The sequence below is a fragment of the Centroberyx affinis genome, unplaced genomic scaffold (assembly GCF_046629955.1).
Source record: "Centroberyx affinis isolate AG114_WGS23_722 - 3 ecotype Tasmania unplaced genomic scaffold, CSIRO-AGI_Caff_v1 ptg001780l_1, whole genome shotgun sequence".
NCBI lineage: Eukaryota > Metazoa > Chordata > Actinopteri > Beryciformes > Berycidae > Centroberyx > Centroberyx affinis.
Window position 1 is genome coordinate 71,607 of NW_027280173.1, and position 15,961 is coordinate 87,567.

Genomic DNA, 15,961 nt, shown 5'->3' on the forward strand with positions numbered 1-15,961 from the left:
GTTGGTAGGGGAACAAGGAAGTGCAGAAATCTGATTGGATATTGATGACTGATGACTGCAAAAAGTTCAGCCATGGCCAACTTTTCTCCCCATCCCTACATCAGCCTTGTTTCCCGCTCAGCTCTACAGGACTTGAATGGACGTCTGGTGACTTGATGATCATGTTGCTCAAAGTGACTAACACATGGTTTGAGATATTGTATGAATAGCCTCCTTCTAAATTGTGTTCTCTTACAGAGTCAGCCTTGGTACAACTCCATTACAACTACACAGAACGAACACGTGAGTTGGACATTATTGGTGATTGTATACATTGGTTTCAATTCATTAGTTCAGATGTCACGTTGCAAAAACTCACAGCATGTCACTTTTTTCACAGGCCTCAGATGCATGCTGTACTTGCTTTTCCTGATTTTCCCACTTTTCTCTGTTCTCTTTTCTGTTGTCGCTGTTGTCCATGTTAGACTGATATATGTGCCCGATGTTTGATGTGATGGATATGATGCAGCCTGATTGATTACATATTTATTGTAGAATTGATGAACACTACACTAGTCGTCTATGGGAAGACCTTAAAGCTGAAGTCCGGGATTTCCCCGTTGGTCCCGCTTTGTCTGGCGGTAAAAATTTCAAATGACGTTCAGACTACAACTAAACAGCCATGGAAGTATTATATTATCAATGTGTCACTCGTGTGCCGTCATGCCACCAATAAACTCACCAATAAACAGTTCCCACCTTAGCAAAAATGGCATATCCGAACCAGGTAATTTGACTTTCAATGAGTGTAACTTTTGTAATAAAATTAGGCAATAACATCAATAAAAATTGCAACTTGACAGAAACAGCAGTCTATAGTGTGTGCGCTAGCATATCAGTCAGGTTGGCCAAAAATAATTTTCAATGTATGCTCTTTGGGTATGCTAGTATGCTAACTAGCTAGCGGCACTCAGCTACCCAGTGCAGGTAACCTGTGTTGGCTAATGTTAGCTTGATAGTTAGCAGACTTTTGTTATACCTGTTCAAAAATTTAAATAGCGGCCTATGGAGAGCGTCTCCAACCATAGTAATACTGACAATTGCTATTGTGTAACATGATTCCATGGTCCAGATGGATAAAATGTATATTACTGGAAAAAGTCCCGGATTCCAGCTTGTGGTCCAAATGCAACATGTGGATCAGATGCATATATAATTTTGTATTATTATTATCATTATTATTATTAATAATGTTATTTTTTCAATGATGGTGACGGTTATTATTATTATCATCCCTGGTTTCAGTGGAGAGTTTTGCTGTCCTGTGATGCCTGATTTTTTAATTGTTTAAATTTATTTTCATTAGTTAGCATTCATTTCTACAATATGCCATCTTCCTACAGCAGGTAGTATTTTTTGCACTGCAGTGTGCTTTTATGAATTGATTCCATAATATGCAAGTGAACAAAGGGAGTGTGAGTACAGGGAAAACGTTAACACTAATAATGACCCGGTATTTCACGTTTATGAATGAGAAAACACCCTACCGTGACGGTATCTGCTCCTAACATCACACTAAACCTGCTGGTAAATTTTATTAATTAGCCCCTTAGTTATTCCCTTCCTTTCCCCCCTTAGTGTTTCCCCAAGTTTTATTCTTGTCATGATGGAAAAGCCTGTTAAACAGCATTTAGGGTAGATAGTTACATTGTGTCCCAGGCCATTAATCATCATTGGAAACAGGTGAAATTGTTTAATAAAAATGGCTCACACACTGGCTCTGCAGTGGAATTCAAAAATACCCGTCAACTAATTGATGAGTGCCATCTACGTTTGACAAAGTAGAGCTACACCTGATACAACTCCATCTAAGTCTGTCAAAAGCCAGCTAAGCCTGACCCAAGTCCAGCTAAATCTGACAAAGGACATCTACGAATGACAAAGGCGTGAGGATGTCCTAAAAAGGCCACCGTACCCCTGATCTAAACAGGCATTGATGTACATTCTCATTCCCTGGTTTGACATGTGAGGGCCTCACTGAATTATTTTCACACAGATTAGAGGAGTTGAAGATGATTGTTTTGTTTTCGTTTCCATATCTTTCAGCAGATTTTTTAACCAACTAAATGCACTAGATTTACAATGTACATTACCGTGTATTTACCATGTATGCTACTGAATAAAATTGAATTGAGACCCCACTCAGTTCCTAACTGCTGTTCTTTCACTTACAGTATAGAATGCTATATTAAGTGTATAGTTTGTTTCACAGCACAAACTAGTTGCTACCTTTGCAGGATGCAGCTATTACTTTCATCCTCCTGGTGTACAGTACTGATGTCCAAGAGTATTGTCACATTCTTCACAGTGATTCTAGTGTTTTTGCATGTCATTGCAGGTCTACTACTGGTGAATTGTTTGCTTCATGCAATATGTGACCATGTGACTGTAAAACTCTCATTGGTCATGTCCTTATTTATGACTGTTTTATGTTAAACAAAGCGAGCTCAAATACATACAGTGGTTCAGAGTTCAAATGAAATGTGGCACTGCTGCCGAAGAACATTGAAGTCGGTGTTATTTGTAAAGGTAATCAAAGGTATATTCCGCAAATGTTGACTGTGCATTTTAATCACTTTGAAACATTGTGGTTACTCAGTGTTGCATTCATATAAGAACACATTCAAAGGACATTCATAGCATTTATATTCATAGCATATCCATAGACAGTTCAGTCAAACCTTGTGTACACGCACTCATAAAGGAAGAAAACAACACAGCTGACATGCCATAAAAAAGGGGACTTTATTATACCTCTGGGTTATTAGTACAGTTTATGAGTTGCACTTTGGTCAGGCCTTCAGTGTAACTGGCAGCAGGAAAGTAGGTTCCAATTAGTAGAGACTTCATGAGAAAAGGAAAGGAATCTGCACACTACTTAAAGCTGCAATAAGCAACGTTGCAGAGTGAGTGCATACCTCCGCCAACACCATGCAATTGTCAATACATGCCAGTTCCACATGTTGGATTTCCACCAAAAAATAATTTCTTCCATGCCACATTACCAACTTGTTTCACATCAGGATATGCACACATTTTCATGACTGGACTTGAAACTGGAGATGATATGCCTGTTCAAATTCTAGCCACTTTGAAGCAAAATTGGCAGGGCGGTTATGTCTAAATCGTAAATGAGCTCTACAATGCTAACCTGACTTGCCAGATGGTTTGTTACACAGAACCATCTGGGAACTCGTCATTGGAAACTGTTTGGAAAAAGGCAGGCACTTTCAAAAAATACTTGGCAGGTGATTGGATGAACCATCTGTCTATCACCGTCTATCACGGGCTAACTTCAACCAATCAGATCAACGAACCATATAAACAAACTCTTGCCGAAGCCGGTCGGGAGAAGAGCGAAAACATCTTTTCCATCCAGGAAAGCCTTCAGTGCCGTTCTTTGCTCTTCTTTCAATGGAGAAATACTCTCCAGTTCAGAAATAACTGATGTTATAGCAACATCTACGCTAGCCTCTTTAGGAGCCGCCATTGTTTTGAACGAACAGTCGCTTCTCGCTTCTCACACCTAAACCACTCCCCCAGCTGCCCTCATAGGACGCTGATTGGTCCGCACCGCTGTGGTTCGGCCACAAACGGATAACTTGAAGCCTGGCAAGATGGATTCTCGCGTGATCGTGATCTCGCGAATCCAGCTGCCTCACAAGGTAATTACAATGCCCCCATGTTGTTTAATTGTAATGGAGGATTTGCCTCTTCTGTCTGCCTGCTGATAGGCCACAAAGTTTGATGGTGTTATGCGAATCCATTCAGAAGTTGCATGCATTTTTATGAGAAGCCACACCCACTGCCATGCCCCCCTTTGGTCAATCAGTGCAAAAAGATAATCAATAATTCTTTGTCCCATGACCAACATTTCCACAAAGTTTCATGGTGTTGCGTGAATCCATTCAGAAGTTACAAGCCTTTTTATGAGAAGCCACACCCCCCTTTGGCCAATCGGTGTAAAAAATGTATCAAAGGCAAATCTGTTAGTAACTTTTGGAGTTATCCTGCTAACAGACAGACAGAATAGGGCGAAAATATAACCCCCATCCAACTCCATTGGCGGAGGTAATAACACAGAGCAAAGCCACTGCACTATGGAGGCCTACCAAGGGAAAAACATTGCAAAGCACAAGCATAATAAAAAATAATAATAATAATAAGCTTTATTTATATAGCACTTTTCGAAACACAGTTACAAAGTGCTTTACAGTCAAAATATAAGAAAGTCCAAAGACAATAATAACTACTAAAAGAGAAAAAGTAGAATAACAACAATGAGATGGAACAACAAAGGGGCAGGAACAGCATAAAAAACAAGGGAAAACAGTATAAAAACAACAACAAAACAAAAAAAGAGTAAGCAATGATCTTAAACAGACTTAAAAACAGGAGAACAAAATGGTGACATAAAAGCAGAAGAGACTATACAAAGTGGGTTTTGAGAAGCAAAAGATAGGGGTAATGTGGGCACGTTTTCTGGTATTTGTTAAGAGCCTGGCAGCTGTGCCAGCTGTAGACAAGAGAGAGAGTGCTGGCTGAGTCAAGTATACAGAGAGTTACATTAATCCAGAGATGAAATAAAGGCATGGATAACCTTCTCAAGGTCAGCAGCGGGAATGATCTTATTTTGGAGATATTCTTCAGCTGGAAGAAGCAGGACTGAACAACACTCTACTTGAGTATCAAAAAGGTTTGAATCAAACAAAATACCTAGATTTTTTGAAACGGGCTTAACACTGGCTGCTAAACTGCTGAGTTTACTCTGGATGTGAGTTATGGAGTTTCATGGGCCAAATAGAACAATCTCTGTTTTGTTCAGCTGAAGAAATTGCTGAGACATCCAGCAATTTATATCAGTAACGCAAGCCTGGAGACAAGTTAAACTGTCAGAATCGTGGGGTTTTAGACCTAGATATAGCTGGGTGTCACTGTGGCACTGAGATCAAGTACTAATATTTAACTTTCTCCAGCGTCAGCTGCTAGGAGAAGATAATTTGTGACCTTGACAAGGGCACTCTGTGCTGTGACGGGCACTAAAACTGAACTAAACTAGACTGAAATTCCTCAAAGAGGTTATTGTGGTTCAAGGGGGTCCATATTTGTTTTTTTGAGGAGAGGATTTACTACGGCATGCTTAAAACAGGAGGGGAAAGAGCCAAGGAACTGTTAAAGGAATAGTTCACCCAAAAATGAAAATTCTGTCATCATCTACTCACCCTCATGCCAGTTGAAACACAGGTGAGGTTTGTCCATATAACACACAGGCACAGGTGGAAAGTAACTAAGTACATTTACTTGAATACTGTACTTAAGTACAATTTTGAGGTACTTGTACTTTACTTGAGTATTACCATTTTATGCTACTTTATACTTCTACTCCATTACATTTCAGAGGGAAATATTGTACTTTTTACTCCACTACCTTTATTTGATAACTTAAGTTACTGGTTACTTTGCAGATTCAGATTATTAATACAAAATATAATCAACTAATAAATTGTGATGTATTATTATAGATTACTGTAAGCTACCCAGCAGTATATAAAGTAGTGGAAATCAGCCCCACCTTTTCCAGCTGCAATATTAAAGTGATGCTTACACATTAATGCATCAATAATTATAATTCAATAATATAATATATACTGTATTATTCTGAAATGGGCCATTCTGCATAATGGGTACTTTTACTTTTGTTGCTTTAAGTACATTTTGATGCTAATACTTTTGTACTTTTACTTAAGTAACATTTTGAATGCAGGACTTTTACTTGTAACAGAGTATTTTTTTTTACTGTGGTATTTCTACTTTTACTTAAGCAAAAGATCTGAGTACTTCTTCCACCACTGCACACAGGGAGGTTGCCAGTACAACTCCATAGCAGCCTTCTCCAAAACAACTGAAGTCAGTGGGGAACAGGGGGCCGTATCCACAAACATTCTGAGAATCCTCTCAGAGTCTTATCTTAGCCTAAAATCCCGTAGCAAGGAGTCCTAGCTTAGGAGTGATTTAGGAAAGTTCTCAGAGCGACTCTGAGCGAGGAATGGACAAGAACTTTTATCTTAGTGAGGAAGTGTGGTCGACCCCGTTGCTAGGGATGATGCTCTCTTTTGGACGCTGTCATTGGTTGATCAAGAAAAATCAAGACGCCTCTTTTTGTCATCCAGAATGCACACAAGGAATCACACAAGATAAGACACAATTTACTCAATATTAATGCGTGGTTTGCTTATACTATCAAAATAAAATAAAAATAGAGCTCACCGGACAAAATCTTTGAAAACCATACAAACGGTACTTTTTAATACTTGTACGGTCCTCACAGGTTGACGCATTATGCCTTTATTTGGGTGGATGCAGTAATGTTATTATACTTTACTAATTTCATGTTAAGATTTGGTGAAAATGGCTCAAGACTTAGTAGTATTAGTATAATTTATAGACTATATTGGCAAGCCTATATGAATAGGATTTTTGAGCAAGAGTATATTGCCGATGATGCAGACGTGTGTCCCATCAGTGACCAGACAATACAGAGAAAACTCACAGTATCCATAGCTGCTGTTTTGTTGGTGCACAGTGCGCACGGCCAGTGGGAATTAAATAGGTTGCGTCACAATATGAGTCTGTGAAGGAGCTGATTGTTTGTCTGATTATTCTACACTACTATGTGGTTGAATAAACCTAAATCATCACTGCTGCACTGTTTGGCTGTTGCTAAATTTCTTAACATTGTGATAACTTTCACAATAATAATAGCATTAATGCATCTTTTCTGCATCTTTCAGCCATTTTCTCCTCTCCTTAAGAAACTCCTCAGCTCCTAAAAGTCCTCCTCTCTACTCTTAACAGTTTTCTACCTTAGGAGCTCTCTTAAGGGCTAAGATGCTTTGTGAATAGCTTTTATCTTTACTAGGAAACACATTCGTAAATAAATCACAGCAAAGTCAGTGGACTACGGAGGCCCCAAAGGACAAACCTAGCAAAGGACCGTGCATAAAGGCTAACAGCTAAGCTAAACGTACCTACAGAGAAGTGTCAGGCCGGTAGGAGCTTCGAGTTGGTCTGGGTTTTGACAACAAGCTTTAGAAAAGAGGAGAAGACAGCAACACAGCTGGCCTGCATGTTTGGATATTGGTTTATATCATTATGTCTCAAGGAAAGTTCCATATAGCACCTGTTAGTTTCAGGATTGGTTATAGGGTCTGAAATCGCTTATTGCAGGTTTAATAGAAAATACCTTTTAGTCATGGCTATGATAAACTAATCACTAATGCTTTTTACTCCATTACACCATTCTGTGTTTTACATTCTGCTTTTAAACACAAATGTTGAATAAAATTTAATCAATCAATCAATCAATTAATCAATCAATCAATGATCATAATAGTTAAGCAGCAGCTTCGTTCACAACTATGGTATTTATAACTCAGCCATTGTATACTGTAGGAACTCCATTTAATGTTCAAAATGCTCATTATGACACGATGATCTGTGCATAAGCTTATATACCTTATTCCACTTTTAAAATGCGTACAATGTCAACCACTGTAAAATATTTATACAAAATCAAACAACTTGTCAGATTACAGCAATCACACACACTTTCTTCAGGAAAGGATAAAGGGCTATACAAATAAAAATAAACAAGACTAGGAAATGGTTTTCTAGTTTTTCACTAAAGTTAGTGATTTTTTTGGATAAAGCAATTAGGGAGTAGCTTTAGATTGTCAGATCTTTCACTCTTCAGCTTTTCACAAAACAGATGATTTCCAAGAAATGGTCTGACTGCAAAACAGAAAGTGAAAGTGTGTTGAAGCGTGTATTACACTGACTGCCACTAGAGGGCTGAGCAAGGTTTCATGTTTCTGTATTCACATTCAGAGCCTCATATTGTACTAAAAGGACAGGGAGAGAGAGCCAGCAGAAGAGAACTACTGTTCATTTGGCTTCAAAAGGTAAGAAATCCTCAGTCAGGCATGCTACACTTCAGTAAAGGAATGAAAACTTCCACTGTACATTGAATGCTATATTTCTTTAAAGGAAAGATCAGTTTTTATTGATGTGGTATGATGAACAATGAAGTATCAATGGTAGAACAACAGGTAACCTAAATATGCAGTCACTACCTGCAGTCACTATCTGAATATACAGGCTACGCAAATATATTCAGTTATACATTCAGAACATATGTAATGTATACATTCAGAATATATATAGAAAATATATATTATATACAGTATGTATATATCAAAACCTTCCATTTTCAGGCAATGCATTATCCCTCAAAGAAGAGAAAAATACTGAAAACTATATTGTGTGATAAAACTGTACTGTACTGCTGTAAGGGTAATATAAATAAATTTGACTTGAGTGGAACTGACATTGGCAACAAACATTCTCTTTTTACCGAAAATCTTCCCGGATTCATCTGATCTTGATTTAGAGAGACAATATTGGCAGCTAATATTGTTAGCACTCCATCTGTTGTGATAGCTGCAATGATTATTATGAGATGCTACATGAAGGGGAATTCAGTGTAGAAATTAGTGGTGTAACGGACCGTAGTTGATCCGTGATCCGTACGGATCCGCCCCCACGGTTCGGAACGCATATGAATCGCGGATTAATTGCAAAGTTTAACCATCATAGTGTGAAATAGTTTTACTGCCGCTGTTACTTTTTAAAGTAATAATTCCCTAAGTCTCGATGCAGAGTTGCAGTGAAAAGATACAGACAGACAGATGCTGCTGTGTTTTACTCTGAAGCGCAATGACTGTGTAAGGGAAGAAAAAAAAAAGGACGAGCCGTTGCTTTCGCCTCCGTTGAGTGAAATCCGGTAGGCTGTGACTTAGGGCGTTTTCAGTGGTGGAACTGGGAAACTGGACGTGCTTGTCATCATTGAAATAGATCGCAAGATTGGGATGTTTATTTCAACTTGGGCAGCATGTTGCCTTCCCTTCCAACACAGCTCCGCTCAGAGAAGCTCCGGTCTCTCTGCCTGTCTGTGGCAGAGCCTTCAGTGTTGATAGGCTATTACTCGTGACGTGTAACCAATCAGATAGTGCTGTGGGCGGGACATTGAGCGAGACTACAGAGTGGAGACTACAGACAGAGAGAGGCGGCTGCATCAGAGCCAAAGTAACACATTTTTAAATTAATTCAATTCAATACTTCAATACTACAATGTGTCTTCAATACGTCAATACTAAAAACACATACATAGGTAAATAAAATATATAAAATAAGAACAGCAAAAACAGTTATCACATTTATACATTCAAACATACATAATATAATAAAGTCCTTAAGTGCTACATTCGTTTTAAAGTGCTTGTTGCTTTGTGCTGCTACCTACCTACTTTTAAAGTGCATTTAACCCAAACCCTTTTTTTTTTTTGCTGATCCGAAAAATGATCCGATCCGTGACTCAAAACCGTGATACGATACGAACCGTGAGTTTTGTGATCCGTTGCACCCATAGTAGAAATGGTACCAACATTATTGCATTATCTGACAGATGCCCTTTATTTTAGGCAAGCTGCTCAAATGTAGTGATCCCTAAGAAAAGTAAACTGAATCCCTCAGATACATCTAATGCTGATGCTGGTAGAATGCCCTCTAAAGCAGAACGGACAGGAGGGCACGCTGCTATTGCTGTTTCACCTGAAGGTAAGAAACCACTTCTACCCTGCCATTACAAACATGTTTCGCAGCCAAGCTTTGTTCAAACCCACAGAACTACATTTTTAATTCTAGCGAAGATCCCAAGGTTTCCTCTTTTTTGTATCATTACAGGGAAGAAGATGAAAACGTTTTTCAGCTTCCTGGCTGGCAATACTTTGAAGGCTGACAAGAAGTTTGAAGAGTGCCTCACTAAAGGAGGCTTCAAGAAGGTGACATTGGACAAGTGTGATTTCATCCTGGCTTTCTGTCCAATCGTCTTTCGAGTTAAGACTGACATTGACTCAGCAATGGATGCGATTCCGGGTATTGTACATTTTTGATTTGAGTATAATGTTTACGTCAATATCAGTGGAGTTTTCACTAATTTGCTCTATTAATAAACCTGATAAATTTTGTTAATTTTAATTAATTCACTTATTCAGTTATTATTCTTTAGAATTGTTTGTGGCCATTATTTAACAACTATATTCCTACTGCTGGCTTTGTTTATGTTTAGGTTTACTTGATTGAAGACATTATTTCACTTTCAAATTGATTGACTGAGCTATTGGTAAAATAACTGACATTCTATGAAATCTAAATGTAACTTTTAATCTGCTAATGCGGCTGCAAAAGTTTTCATTGCATTTGTAAAAATATTTATAAAAAAAGTAAAAAAAAATACCTAGAAAAATAAATTACAGATAGAGGATATTCATTTTCCCTTCTATTTTTATTATCTTTTTAAGTTGGTAAACCGGTGATTCTGGTGGTTCTGCATCATACCTTCAACAAAGACTTCAGTGTACCTAACAGCAGTGGACTAGTGACCAGACACGACGCCATCCTGACAGTGGACTGTCTGTTCTATGAAACCGAAGGACTGTTAGACTGTCCACGCAATGATGCAGCAATCACAGAAGTTATGAGGAGTGTTTGCAGTAAAGGAAGGAAGGAAGATAAGACCCGGAGAAAGGTGTGGTAGTATACAAATAAACATCATTTCAGTCAATTGTGATATATTGTATATTGTGGCCTATAATACTGCTCAATTCTCAGGAGAACACTGGAGGCAGACACCTTACAAGTGCAAAATGGACAAAAAGTTGATTGTACCTATTCAAAGTTCTCACCAACTTTTATTTGAAAGACAACAGGGATAAAAAGGGGGAAAAAATTGAAGAATGGTTGCATCCATTGTTGGGCTCTGAAGTCATCTTACTGAGTTTATTTTCCATCAGTGCTACCTAATGTTTACTCATTAAATAATAACATTATGGAAAGCAATACCAAACCAGCAAAAAACATGTTTTGCTCAACATGATTTCACACAAATGCGTGAAATGAGCACGACTTCTTAACACCAAATTACGTGTTGGTGGCGCATAAAGTGTTACAATTACGTGTTCCCCGCACACAAAATGGTTACATGAAATAGGCACGAATATAAACAGTAAGTAGTGTCACACTACAGTAGGAAAGTAAGGGTTTGTGGAATTCCTATTTAATGACCAAAGCCTTTCCCTAACCTTAACCAAGTTGTTTTAGTTGCCTAAACGTAACTGTTAGCCAACCTTTAGCTGAAAATGCCATGTCCAAGTGTTACTGATGCGGATTTCATGGTGGTTTTGCCTGTTCGCAAATTTGTAGTTGCTGACGGGTGAAGTTGCTTGCAGAGTGATTTCACAGTAACGCTATTATTTCAACAGCAGACAGTCTTTCTGTGTGTTCACACTCAGTTGGCAGGTCGATCTATAGACAAATTGTGGGCGGTGCGAGAGGCTTCAATTTCATAGTCGATGACTGTAAAAACAGGTAAATCATAATTTTTTGTTGCTTTGGTTTTGCCTTCAGTAATGTTACTTTGTTTTGAAGGGTTAACATAGCTAGCTGGCAAATGCTAATTTAGTTACGGTAATCAAAAATAAACAGAAATTAAATTACTTTCAAGCTTACCATCAACCCCAATGATGGATGCAACAGTACTCAAAGCAAAGTTGTAGACAACTGGGAAGATTTGTATGGCTGTAATCAACTTCTCGTTCATTTTGCACTCAGGCAGACCTGTTCATGAAATAAAACCATGTTGGTAGGGGAACAAGGAAGTGCAGAAATCTGACTGGATATTGATGACTGATGACTGCAAAAAGTTCAGCCATGGCCAACTTTTCTCCCCATCCCTACATCAGCCTTGTTTCCCGCTCAGCTCTACAGGACTTGAATGGACGTCTGGTGACTTGATGATCATGTTGCTCAAAGTGACTAACACATGGTTTGAGATATTGTATGAATAGCCTCCTTCTAAATTGTGTTCTCTTCTCAGAGTCAGCCTTGGAACTCCATTACAACTACACAGAACGAACACGTGAGTTGGACATTATTGGTGATTGTATACATTGGTTTCAATTCATTAGTTCAGATGTCACGTTGCAAAAACTCACAGCATGTCACTTTTTTCACAGGCCTCAGATGCATGCTGTACTTGCTTTTCCTGATTTTCCCACTTTTCTCTGTTCTCTTTTCTGTTGTCGCTGTTGTCCATGTTAGACTGATATATGTGCCCGATGTTTGATGTGATGGATATGATGCAGCCTGATTGATTACATATTTATTGTAGAATTGATGAACACTACACTAGTCGTCTATGGGAAGACCTTAAAGCTGAAGTCCGGGATTTCCCCGTTGGTCCCGCTTTGTCTGGCGGTAAAAATTTCAAATGACGTTCAGACTACAACTAAACAGCCATGGAAGTATTATATTATCAATGTGTCACTCGTGTGCCGTCATGCCACCAATAAACTCACCAATAAACAGTTCCCACCTTAGCAAAAATGGCATATCCGAACCAGGTAATTTGACTTTCAATTAGTGTAACTTTTGTAATAAAATTAGGCAATAACATCAATAAAAATTGCAACTTGACAGAAACAGCAGCCTATAGTGTGTGCGCTAGCATATCAGTCAGGTTGGCCAAAAATAATTTTCAATGTATGGTCTTTGGGTATGCTAGTATGCTAACTAGCTAGCAGCACTCAGCTACCCAGTGCAGGTAACCTGTGTTGGCTAATGTTAGCTTGATAGTTAGCAGACTTTTGTTATACCTGTTCAAAAATTTAAATAGCGGCCTATGGAGAGCGTCTCCAACCATAGTAATGCTGACAATTGCTATTGTGTAACATGATTCCATGGTCCAGATGGATAAAATGTATATTACTGGAAAAAGTCCCGGATTCCAGCTTGTGGTCCAAATGCAACATGTGGATCAGATGCATATATCATTTTTTATTATTATTATCATTATTATTATTAATAATGTTATTTTTTCAATGATGGTGACGGTTATTATTATTATCATCCCTGGTTTCAGTGGAGAGTTTTGCTGTCCTGTGATGCCTGATTTTTTAATTGTTTAAATTTATTTTCATTAGTTAGCATTCATTTCTACAATATGCCATCTTCCTACAGCAGGTAGTATTTTTTGCACTGCAGTGTGCTTTTATGAATTGATTCCATAATATGCAAGTGAACAAAGGGAGTGTGAGTACAGGGAAAACGTTAACACTAATAATGACCTGGTATTTCACGTTTATGAATGAGAAAACACCCTACCGTGACGGTATCTGCTCCTAACATCACACTAAACCTGCTGGTAAATTTTATTAATTAGCCCCTTAGTTATTCCCTTCCTTTCCCCCCTTAGTGTTTCCCCAAGTTTTATTCTTGTCATGATGGAAAAGCCTGTTAAACAGCATTTAGGGTAGATAGTTACATTGTGTCCCAGGCCATTAATCATCATTGGAAACAGGTGAAATTGTTTAATAAAAATGGCTCACACACTGGCTCTGCAGTGGAATTCAAAAATACCCGTCAACTAATTGATGAGTGCCATCTACGTTTGACAAAGTAGAGCTACACCTGATACAACTCCATCTAAGTCTGTCAAAAGCCAGCTAAGCCTGACCCAAGTCCAGCTAAATCTGACAAAGTACATCTACGAATGACAAAGGCGTGAGGATGTCCTAAAAAGGCCACCGTACCCCTGATCTAAACAGGCATTGATGTACATTCTCATTCCCTGGTTTGACATGTGAGGGCCTCACTGAATTATTTTCACACAGATTAGAGGAGTTGAAGATGATTGTTTTGTTTTCGTTTCCATATCTTTCAGCAGATTTTTTAACCAACTAAATGCACTAGATTTACAATGTACATTACCGTGTATTTACCATGTATGCTACTGAATAAAATTGAATTGAGACCCCACTCAGTTCCTAACTGCTGTTCTTTCACTTACAGTATAGAATGCTATATTAAGTGTATAGTTTGTTTCACAGCACAAACTAGTTGCTACCTTTGCAGGATGCAGCTATTACTTTCATCCTCCTGGTGTACAGTACTGATGTCCAAGAGTATTGTCACATTCTTCACAGTGATTCTAGTGTTTTTGCATGTCATTGCAGGTCTACTACTGGTGAATTGTTTGCTTCATGCAATATGTGACCATGTGACTGGAGAACTCTCATAGGCCATGTCCTTATTTAAGACTGTTTTATGTTATGTTAACAAAGCGAGCTCAAATACATACAGTGGTTCAGACTTCAAATGAAATGTGGCACTGCTGCCAAAGAACATTGAAGTCGGTGTTATTTGTAAAGGTAATCAAAGGTATATTCCGCAAATGTAGACTGTGCATTTTAATCACTTTGAAACATTGTGGTTACTCAGTGTTGCATTCATATAAGAACACATTCAAAGGACATTCATAGCATTTATATTCATAGCATATCCATAGACAGTTCAGTCAAAACTTGTGTACACGCACTCATAAAGGAAGAAAACAACACAGCTGACATGCCATAAAAAAGGGGACTTTATTATACCTCTGGGTTATTAGTACAGTTTATGAGTTGCACTTTGGTCAGGCCTTCAGTGTAACTGGCAGCAGGAAAGTAGGTTCGTTATTATTATTATTATTATTCGTAATTAGTAGAGACTTCATGAGAAAAGGAAAGGAATCTGCACACTACATAAAGATGCAATAAGCCACGTTTTGTGACCACTAGAGGGTGACAGAAACCACAATACACTTGTAGACTAGATGGCACTCAGAGTGCATACCTCCGCCAACACTATGCAATTGTCAATACATGGCTGTTCCACATGTTGGATTTCCACCAAAAAATTATTTCTTCCATGACACATTACCAACTTGTTTTACATCAGGAGATGCACACATTTTCATGACTGGACTTGAAACTGGACATGAGATATGCCTGTTCAAATTCTAGCCACTTTGAAGCAAAATTGGCAGGGCGGTTATGTCTAAATCGTAAATGAGCTCTACAATGCCCCCATGTTGTTTAATTGTAATGGAGGGTTTGCCTCTTCTGTCTGCCTGCTGATAGGCCACAAAGTTTGATGGTGTTATGTGAATCCATTCAGAAGTTGCATGCATTTTTATGAGAAACCACACACCCACTGCCATGCCCCCCTTTGGCCAATCGGTGCGAAAGGTTAATCAGTAATTCTTTGCCCCATGACCAACATTTCCAAAAAGTTTCATGGTGTTGCCTGAATCTATTCAGAAGTTCCGTGCCTTTTTGTGAGAAGCCACACCCAGTGCCACGACCCCCTTTGGTCAATCAGTGCAAAAAGATAATCAGTAATTCTTTGTCCCATGACCAACATTTCCACAAAGTTTCATGGTGTTGCGTGAATCCATTCAGAAATTACAAGCCTTTTTATGAGAAGCCACGCCCCCCTTTGGCCAATCGGTGTAAAAACTGTATCAAATGCAAATCTGTTAGTAACTTTTGGAGTTATCCTGCTAACAGACAGACAGAATAGGGCGAAAATATAACCCCCATCCAACTCCATTGGCGGAGGTAATAACACAGAGCAAAGCCACTGCACTATGGAGGCCTACCAAGAGAAAAACATCGCAAAGCACAAGCATAATAACAAATAATAATAATAATAAGCTTTATTTATATAGCACTTTTCGAAACACAGTTACAAAGTGCTTTACAGTCAAAATATAAGAAAGTCCAAAGACATTAATAACTACTAAAAGAGAAAAAGTAGAATAACAACAATGAGATGGAACAACAAAGGGGCAGGAACAGCATAAAAAACAAGGGGAAACAGTATAAAAACAACAACAAAACAAAAAAAGAGTAAGCAATGATCTTAAACAGACTTAAAAACAGGAGAACAAAATGGTGACATAAAAGCAGAAGAGACTATAAGAAGG

At 38.4% G+C, this 15,961-nt stretch overlaps 1 protein-coding gene across 5 annotated transcripts in view; it reads left to right on the forward strand.

The window, feature by feature from the left end:
- The window catches only part of LOC139652324 (uncharacterized), a 33,838-nt gene extending 19,873 nt beyond the window's left edge, over positions 1-13,965 (forward strand). Inside the window, exons 15-19 of one of the 5 annotated variants that reach the window (XM_071529351.1) lie at positions 9,579-9,714; positions 9,841-10,032; positions 10,458-10,684; positions 12,032-12,073; positions 12,171-13,965. In XM_071529351.1, the coding sequence (XP_071385452.1) occupies positions 9,579-9,714; positions 9,841-10,032; positions 10,458-10,684; positions 12,032-12,073; positions 12,171-12,203 (630 nt within the window). In that variant the 3' untranslated portion in view covers positions 12,204-13,965. Of the gene's footprint in view, positions 1-237; positions 283-379; positions 2,175-9,578; positions 9,715-9,840; positions 10,033-10,457; positions 10,685-11,447; positions 11,524-11,766; positions 11,893-12,031; positions 12,074-12,170 lie in introns of those variants that run through there. The other 4 variants (XM_071529352.1, XM_071529353.1, XM_071529356.1 and 1 more) reach the window with 4 other exon arrangements.
- The last annotated feature ends 1,996 nt before the right edge of the window (positions 13,966-15,961 follow it).